Consider the following 10,000-nt stretch of genomic DNA (forward strand, 5'->3'; position numbering starts at 1 on the left):
CCATTCGGCCCTTCGAGCCTGCACCGCCATTCAATATGATCATGGCTGATCATCCAACTCAGTATCCCGTACCTGCCTTCTCTCCATACCCCCTGATCCCCTTAGCCACAAGGGCCACATCTAACTCCCTCTTAAATATAGCCAATGAACTGGCCTCAACTACCCTCTGCGGCAGAGAGTTCCAGAGATTCACCACTCTCTGTGTGAAAAAAGTTCTTCTCATCTCGGTTTTAAAAGGATTTCCCGTTTATCCTTAAGCTGTGACCCCTTGTCCTGGACTTCCCCAACATCGGGAGCAATCTTCCTGCATCTAGCCTGTCCAACCCCTTAAGAATTTTGTAAGTTTCTATAAGATCCCCTCTCAATCTTATAAATTCTAGAGAGTATAAACCAAGTCTATCCAGTCTTTCTTCATAAGACAGTCTGATCCTTCCGTCTCCTCTCCTCCCCTTTCCCCTCCTCTCCTCCCTACCACCCTCAGTGGGGAAAAAATCTTTTCCCCCATCACCTTAAACCGATGCCCTCAGGTCCTAGATTGCCCTACTCCGTGCGAACTCCGTACAGACAGCACCCGTGGTCAGGATCGAACCTGGGTCTCTGGCGCCGTGAGGTGGTCACGGTGGCGCAGCGGCATTTTCGCAGCTTTACAGCGAATTCAGCGCCGGAGACCCGGGTTCGATCCCGACTACGGGCGCTGTCTGCACGGAGTTTGCACGTTCTCCCTGTGACCTGCTTGGGGTTTCTCCAAGATAGAAACATAGAAATTAGGTGCAGGAGTAGAGGCCATTCGGCCCTTCGAGCCTGCACCATTCGCCATTCAATATGATCATGGCTGATCATCCAACTCAGTATCCCGTACCTGCCTTCTCTCCATGTACCCTCTGATCCCTTTAGCCACAAGGGCCACATCTAACTCCCTCTTAAATATAGCCAATGAACTGTGTGGCCTCAACTACCTTCTGTGGCAGAGAATTCCATAGATTCACCACTCTCTGTGTGAAAAAAAAATGTTTTTCTCATCTCGGTCCTAAAAGATTTCCCCCTTATCCTTAAACTGTGGCCCCTTGTTCTGGACTTCCCCAACATCGGGAACAATCTTCCTGCATCTAGCCTGTCCAACCCCTTAAGAATTTTGTAAGTTTCTATAAGATCCCCCCCTCAATCTTCTAAATTCCAGCGAGTACAAGCCGAGTCTATCCAGCCTTTCTTCATATGAAAGTCCTGACATCCCAGGAATCAGTCTGGTGAACCTTCTCTGTACTCCCTCTATGGCAAGAATGTCTTTCCTCAGATTAGGAGACCAAAACTGTATGCAATACTCCAGGTGTGGTCTCACCAAGACCCTGTACAACTGCAGTAGAACCTCCCTGCTCCTATACTCAAATCCTCTATGGCAAGAATGTCTTTCCTCAGATTAGGAGACCAAAACTGTACGCAATACTCCAGGTGTGGTCTCACCAAGACCCTGTACAACTGCAGTAGAACCTCCCTGCTCCTATACTCAAATCCTTTTGCTATGAATGCACTCAAAAGAGGTGCGGGTGTGTAGGTAAAATTGTAAATAGTTCCTAGTGTGTGTGTAGGATGGTGTTAGTGTGTGCGGGGATCGCTGGTCGGCACAGACTCGATGTGTTTCCGCGCTGTATCTCTGAACGAAACCGAACTAAATAAACTACCAGGTAGACATAAATGCGGGATAAATTCAGCGGGTGCAGCAGCATCTATGGAGCGAAGGAAATAGGCAACTAAAATGCTGCTTCACCGGGATGCAAAGGTCAAACTGGGTGAGTTTTGGCTTACTGGTGGTACATGTGCGGGTTGATGAAGGGGTGGCAGTCTCGGAAGGGGCCCAACGGGTCCAGGAGCCCCCCGCAGTTGGCCGTGCTGTTCATGAGGCTTAGCTGGCTCTCTGTACACCTCATCTCGTATCCACTCTCAGGTTCAGTGTCCACGTCAGGGATCTCTCGTCTACTCCGCACGCAGAGAAAGGGAGAGAGGGAGAAAAATAATTCAGTTTGTTTATTGTCATTATCAATTATCAAGAAAGCTCATCAACGCCTGCCTCTACTTCCTGAGAAGATTACGGAGAGTCGGTTTGTCAAGGAAGACTCTCTCTAACTTCTACAGGTGCACAGTAGAGAGCATGCTGACCACTTGCATCGTGGCTTGGTTCGGCAACTTGAGCGCCCTGGAGAGGAAAAGACTACAAAAAGTAGTAAACACTGCCCAGTCCATCACCGGCTCTGACCTTCCTTCCATCGAGGGGATCTATCCTCAAAAAGGCCGGCAGTATCATCAAAGACCCACACACCATCCTGGCCACACACTCATCTCCCTGCTACCTTCAGGTAGAAGGTACAGGAGCCTGAAGACTGCAACGTCCAGGTTCAGGAATAGCTACTTCCCCACACCCATCAGGTTATTAAACCTGGCTCAGACAAAACTCTGATTATTAATAACCCATTATGTGTTATTTGCACTTTACCAGTTATTTATTCATGTGTGTATATATTTATAGAAACATAGAAAAATAGACAATAGGTGCAGGAGTAGAGGCCATTCGGCCCTTCGAGCCTGCACCGCCATTCAATATGATCATGGCTGATCATCCAACTCAGTATCCCGTACCTGCCTTCTCTCCATACCCCCTGATCCCCTTAGCCACAAGGGCCACATCTAACTCCCTCTTGCAATATAGCCAATGAACTGGCCAGACTACCTTCTGTGGCAGAGAGTTCCAGAGATTCACCACTCTCGATGTGAAAAAAGTTCATCTCATCTCGGTTTTAAAGGATTTCCCCCTTATCCTTAAGCTGTGACCCCTTGTCCTGGACTTCCCCAACATCGGGAGCAATCTTCCTGCATCTAGCCTGTCCAACCCCCAAGAATTTTGTAAGTTTCTATAAGACCCCTCTCAATCTCCTAAATTCTAGAGAGTATAAACCCAGTCTATCCAGTCTTTCTTCATAAGACAGTCCTGACATCCCAGGAATCAGTCTGGTGAACCGTCTCTGCACTCTGCACTCCCTCTATGGCAATAATGTCCTTCCTCAGATTTGGGGACCAAAACTGTACCATATCATGGTATATGGACACACTGATCTGTTTTGTAGTCAATGCCTACTATGTTCTGTTGTGCTTAAGCAAAGCAAGAATTTCATTGTCCTATACAGGGACACATGACAATAAACTCACTTGAACATTAACTTATTGTCACGTGTACCGAGGTACAGTGAAAAGCCTTTGTTACGTGCTAACCAGCTAACATAGAAACAGAAACATAGACAATAGGTGCAGGAGGAGAGGCCATTCGGCCCTTCGAGCCTGCACCGCCATTCAATATGATCATGGCTGATCATCCAACTCAGTATCCCATCCCTGCCTTCTCTCCATACCCCCTGATCATAAGGGCCACATCTAACTCCCTTTCAAATATAGCCAATGAACCGGCCTCAACTACCTTCTGTGGCAGAGAATTCCACAGATTCACCACTCTCTGTGTAAAAAATGATCTTCTCATCTCAGTCCTAAAAGATTTCCCCCTTATCCTTAAACTGTGTGTGTGTGGCCCCTTGTTCTGGACTTCCCCAACATCGGGAACAATCTTCCTGCATCTAGCCTGTCCAACCCCTTAAGAATTTTGTACGTTTCTATAAGATCCCCCATCAATCTTCTCAACCAAATTGTTGCGTGTTAACCAGTCAGCGGAAAGACAATACGTGATTACAATCGAGCCGTCCAAAGTGTACAGATACAGGATAAAGGGGATAACGTTTAGCCTCGGGGCTGGAACGGCGCTCCAGTGAGCGGCTGAGACGCTCCCGTCGGAGCGGCAAATCTCGAGGGTAACGGCGCTCCCGTGGGGGCGGCCTGGCGCGGGGCTGAGACGCTCACGTGCGGGCGACCCGGCTCGCGGCTGGAACGGCGCTCCGGTGGCTCTTGCGGCCTGAGTCCGGGGTTCGCCCGCGGGCCAGTGGACGATGTCGTCAACAGCCGCGTCCGCTGGACTGGAGGGTGGCAGCTTCGACCACCCCGGGCCGCGGCGTTTGACCCGGCCCGTTCGCGGAGCTCGGTGAACCGCGGGACTGTTTGTACCATCGCCCGGTGGGGAATCGTCTCAGCGCAGAGGGAGAAGAGGAGGGAAGAGACTGCAGCCCTAAGATTTTTGCCTCCACCACAGTGAGGAGATGCTTGGAGACATAGAAACATAGAAAATAGGTGCAGGAGTAGAGGCCATTCGGCCCTTCGAGCCTGCACCGCCATTCAATATGATCATGGCTGATCATCCAACTCAGTATCCCGTACCTGCCTTCTCTCCATACCCTCTGATCCCTCAGGTGTGGTCTCACCAAGACCCTGTACAACTGCAGTAGAACCTCCCTGCTCCTATACTCAAATCCTCTTGCTATGAAAGCCAACATACCATTCACTTTCTTTACTGCCTGCTGCACCTGCATGCCTACTTTCAATGACTGGTGTACCATGACACCCAGGTCTCGCTGCATCTCCCCCTTTCCCTATCGGCCACCATTTAGATAATAGTTTGCTTTCCCGTTTTTGCCACCAAAATGGATAACCTCACATTTATCCACATTATACTGCATCTGCCAAACATTTGCCCACTCACCCAGCCTATCCAAGTCACCTAGCATCCTCCTCACAGCTAACACTGCCCCCCAGCTTAGTGTCATCCGTAAACTTGGAGATATTGCCTTCAATTCCCTCATCCAGATCATTAATATATATTGTAAATAGCTGGGGTCCCAGTACTGAGCCTTGCGCTACCCCACTAGTCACGGCCTGCCATTGTGAAAAGGACCCGTTTACTCCTACTCTTTGCTTCCTGTTTGCCAGCCAGTTCTCTATCCTCATCAATACTGAACCCCCAATGCCGTGTACTTGGAGGATACACTGTGTGGTGGATGTTAATTTGTGTTTACTGTATTATTGTATGTATGGCTGACATTTCGATCAGACTGAAAGGTCTGAATGACAAATAAAGGAAATTCAATTCAATTCAATTCACCTCCTTCAACCTCATCTACTGTGTCCGCTGCTCTAGATGTGGACTCCTGTACGTCGGGGGAACCAAGCACAGGCTCAGCGGTCATTTCACTGAACCATCAAAACTGATCACCAAACTCGGTAACCTGGGCATCGACCCCTCCCTCTGCAACTGGATACTGGACTTTCTAACCAACCCTCTGTGACCCTGAACACCGGCGTTCCACAGGGCTGTGTGCTGAGCCCCCTCCTCTACTCCCTCTTCACCTATGACTGCACACCTGTACATGGTACTAACACCATCATCAAGTATGCAGATGATACAACGGTGATTGGCCTCATCAGCAACAACGATGAGTCGGCCTACAGGGAGGAGGTCCAGCACTTAGCAGCATGGTGCGCTGACAACAACCTGGCCCTTAACTCCAAGAAGACCAAGGAGCTCATTGTAGACTTCAGGAAGCCCAGAGGCGGCACGCACACCCCCATCCACATTAACGGGACGGAGGTGGAACGTGTTTCTAGCTTCAGGTTCCTGGGAGTCAACATCTCCGATGACCTCTCTGGGACCCACAATACCTCAACTCTGGTCAAGAAGGCTCATCAGCGTCTCTTCTTCCTGAGGAGACTGAAGAAGGTCCATCTGTCTCCTCAGATCCTGGTGAACTTCTACCGCTGCACCATCGAGAGCATCCTTACCAACTGCATCACTGTATGGTACGGCAACTGCTCTGTCTCCGACCGGAAGGCATTGCAGAGGGTGGTGAAAATTGCCCAACGCATCACCGGTTCCTCGATCGCTCCCCTCCATTGAGTCCGTCCAAAGCAAGCGCTGTCTGTGGAGGGCGCTCAGCATCGCCAAGGACTGCTCTCACCCCAACCATGGACTGTTTACCATCCGGGAGGCGCTACAGGTCTCTCCGTTGCCGAACCAGCAGGTCGAGGAACAGCTTCTTCACGGCGGCTGTCACTCTACTCAACAACGTACCTCGGTGACTGCCAATCACCACCCCCCCCCCCCCCCCCACTTATTATTATTATTTATTCAAATCATTTGCTATGTCGCTCTTCCAGGGAGATGCTAAATGCATTTCGTTGTCTCTGTACTGTACACTGACAATGACAATTAAAATTGAATCGGAATCTGAATCGGAATCTGAATCGGAATCTGAATCGGAATCTGAATCGGAATCTGAATCGGAATAAAAATTGAATCGGAATCTGAATCGGAATCGGAATCGGAATCTGAACAGCTCCGTAACCAAACGGCCGGTGATTACATACCTGTATCTCCTCTCGTCAGGCGGTTGCGAGCTCTTCTCTCTCCCACCGGAGCCTCCCTCTTGCACTTTCCAGCTGTTCCCAAACGCAGCCACGTCGGAAATCCGCGTGCCGTCTGGCAAGGTGAAGTCGTTCCGGTATTTCCCGTCGTAATTCCCGCATAAGCCCCGAAGCTTCTTCTTATAGAGGCTGGGCACCACAATGTCTGCCGGGCGATATTGCGGGCACTATGTCAGATCATCACAACAACACCAGCCCCCCTCCCTCACACGATCACGGGTTATACGAGCTACAGCCTCGCCCGGGTTCCATCCCGACTGTCTGTGCGGAGTTTGCACGTTCTCCCCGTGACCTGCGTGGGTTTTTCTCCGAGATCTTCCGTTTCCTCCCACGCTCCTAAGACGTGCGGGTTTGTAGGCTAATTGGCTTGGTGCAAATGTGTAAATTGTCCCCCTAGTGTGTGTGTGTGTGGGTGTAGGATAGTGTTAGTGTGCGGGGATCGCTGGTCGGCACGGACTCGAGGGGCCGAAGGGCCTCTTTCCCACGCCAGATCACCAAAACTAAAGCAGAATTAGGCCATTCGGCCCATCCAGTCTACTCCGCCATTCAATCATAGCTGATCTATCTCTCCCTCCTAACCCCATTCTCCTGCCTTCTCCCCATAACCCCTGACACCCGCACTGATCAAGAATCTATCTATCTCTGCCTTAAATATATCCACTGACTTGTGGCCTCCACAGCCGTCTGTGTGGCAGAGAATCCCACAGATTCACCACCCTCTGGCTGAAGAAATTCCTCCTCATCTCCTTCCTAAAGGAACGTCCTTTAATTCTGAGGCTGTGCCCTCTGGTCCTAGACTCTAGACTCTCCCACTAGTGGAAACATCCTCTCCACATCCACTCTATCCAGGCCTTTCCACTCTATCCAGGCCTTGCAAAAGGATTTGAGTATAGGAGCAGGGAGGTTCTACTGCAGTTGTACAGGGTCTTGGTGAGACCACGCCTGGACTATTACGTACAGTTTTGGTCTCCAAATCTGAGGAAGGACATTATTGCCATAGAGGGAGTGCAGAGAAGGTTCACCAGACTGATTCCTGGGATGTCAGGACTGTCTTATGAAGAAAGACTGGATAGACTTGGTTTATACTCTCTAGAATTTAGAAGATTGAGAGGGGATCTTATAGAAACTTACAAAATTCTTAAGGGGTTGGACAGGCTAGATGCAGGAAGATTGTTCCCGATGTTGGGGAAGTCCAGGACAAGGGTCACAGCTTAAGGATAAGGGGGAAATCCTTTAAAACCGAGATGGGAAGAACTTTTTTCACACAGAGAGTGGTGAATCTCTGGAACTCTCTGCCATAGAGGGTAGTTGAGGCCACACAGTTCATTGGCTATATTTAAGAGGGAGTTAGATGTGGCCCTTGTGGCTAAAGGGATCAGGGGGTATGGAGAGAAGGCAGGTACGGGATACTGAGTTGGATGATCAGTCATGATCATATTGAATGGCGAATGGTGCAGGCTCGAAGGGCCGAATGGCCTCTACTCCTGCACCTAATTTCTATGTTTCTATGTTTCTTTTGCTGTTTTGGTAAGTTTGAATGAGGTCCCCCCCCTCTCATCCTTCAAAACTCCAGCGAGTACAGGCCCAGTGCCGACAAACGCTCATCGTATGTTAACCCACTCATTCCTGGGATCGCCTTCTCATTCCGAGATCACATTCCTGCCATATTCCACCTGCAGTTCCTTCTTGAAGGAAGTTCCTTCTTCTCATATTCCTACTGGACTGGTTGTAGGAAAAATAATTCCTGCTCCTATCACTTATGAGGGAACTGCAGATGCCGGTTTACAAATACAAAAAGGCACAAAGTGCTGGAGTACCTCAGCGGGCCACGTTCCTTCTGAACTGATCCTGACTACAGGCGCTGTCTGTACGGAGTTTGCACGTTCTCCCCGTGACCTGCGTGGGTTTTGTCAAACACTCAATGCAGATATCCAGTTTAGTTTAGAGATACTCTCTAGAATTTAGGAGATTGAGAGGGGATCTTATAGAAACTTACAAAATTCTTAAGGGGTTGGACAGGCTAGATGCAGGAAGATTGTTCCCGATGTTAGGGAAGTCCAGGACAAGGGGTCACAGCTTAAGGATAAGGGGGAAATCCTTTAAAGCTGAGATGAGAAGAACTTTTTTCACGCAGAGAGTGGTGAATCTCTGGAACTCTCTGCCACAGAGGGTAGTTGAGGCCACACAGTTCATTGGCTATATTTAAGAGGGAGTTAGATGTGGCCCTTGTGGCTAAGGGGATCAGGGGGTATGGAGAGAAGGCAGGTACGGGATACTGAGTTGGATGATCAGCCATGATCATATTGAATGGCGGTGCAGGCTCGAAGGGCCGAATGGCCTACTCCTGCACCTAATTTCTATGTTTCTATGTTTCTATGATACAACGCGGAAACAGGCCATTCGGCCCACTGAGTCCGTCCCGACTAGCGATCTCCGCACACTAACATCACCCTACACAAACTGGGAACAATTTTACATTTAAACCAAGCCAATTAACCTACAAACAGAGACACATAATCATTGTCAACAATCCAAGAGAGAGTACAGAGGAGATTTACTAGAATGTTGCCTGGGTTTCAGCAACTAAGTTACAGAGAAAGGTTGAACAAGTTAGGGCTTTATTCTTTGGAGCGCAGAAGGTTAAGGGGGGACTTGACAGAGGTTTTTAAAATGATGAGAGGGATAGACAGAGTTGACGTGGAAAAGCTTTTCCCACTGAGAGTAGGGAAGATTCAAACAAGGGGACATGACTTGAGAATTAAGGGACTGAAGTTTAGGGGTAACATGAGGGGGAACTTCTTTACTCAGAGAGTGGTAGCGGTGTGGAATGAGCTTCCAGTGGAAGTGGTGGAGGCCGGCAGGTTCGATTTTATCATTTAAAAATAAATTGGATAGTTATATGGACGGGAAAGGAATGGAGGGTTATGGTCTGAGTGCAGGTAGATGGGACTAGGGGAGAATATGTGTTCGGCACGGACTAGAAGGGCCGAGATGGCCTGTTTCCGTGCTGTCATTGTTATATGGTTATAAACATAGAAACATAGAAACATAGAAATTAGGTGCAGGAGTAGAGGCCATTCGGCCCTTCGAGCCTGCACCGCCATTCAATATGATCATGGCTGATCATCCAACTCAGTATCCCGTACCTGCCTTCTCTCCATACCCCCTGATCCCCTTAGCCACAAGGGCCACATCTAACTCCCTCTTAAATATAGCAATGAACTGGCCTCAACTACCCTCTGTGGCAGAGAGTTCCAGAGATTCACCACTCTCTGTGTGAAAAAAGTTCTTCTCATCTCGGTTTTAAAGGATTTCCCCCTTATCCTTGAGCTGTGACCCCTTGTCCTGGACTTCCCTAACATTCCCTAAACCTGCACGTCTTTGGAGTGTGGGAGGAAACGGAAGATCTCGGACAAAACCCACGGGGAGAACGTGCAAACTCCGTACAGACAGCGCCCGTGGTCAGGATCGAATCCGGTGTTCCACCGTGGCCATCTATGTGTTAGGATTTCCTCACCAGCGTTTTCTCTTCCGTCGAAGTTGACAGAAAGGCCGAAGTCGGTCTCAAGGTGTAGAGTCCTGGACCTCTGGTAGATTCGGAACCCATCTCTCGAATCGTAAGGTGGTGTCACCTGTTCCTTATCGATCTGTGCCA

General features: G+C 49.3%; 1 protein-coding gene across 1 annotated transcript in view; it reads right to left on the reverse strand.

Moving 5' to 3' along the window:
- Positions 1-10,000, reverse strand: part of LOC129715302 (zonadhesin-like) — a gene marked incomplete at its 5' end in the record, with an annotated part of 25,854 nt that overhangs the window by 10,965 nt on the left and 4,889 nt on the right. The window contains 3 exons of the mRNA XM_055665163.1: positions 1,801-1,968; positions 6,289-6,490; positions 9,863-9,992. Coding sequence (XP_055521138.1) covers positions 1,801-1,968; positions 6,289-6,490; positions 9,863-9,992 — 500 coding nt within the window. The remainder of the gene's footprint in view (positions 1-1,800; positions 1,969-6,288; positions 6,491-9,862; positions 9,993-10,000) is intronic.

The sequence above is a fragment of the Leucoraja erinacea genome, unplaced genomic scaffold, assembly GCF_028641065.1.
Source record: "Leucoraja erinacea ecotype New England unplaced genomic scaffold, Leri_hhj_1 Leri_1108S, whole genome shotgun sequence".
Classification (NCBI taxonomy): domain Eukaryota; kingdom Metazoa; phylum Chordata; class Chondrichthyes; order Rajiformes; family Rajidae; genus Leucoraja; species Leucoraja erinaceus.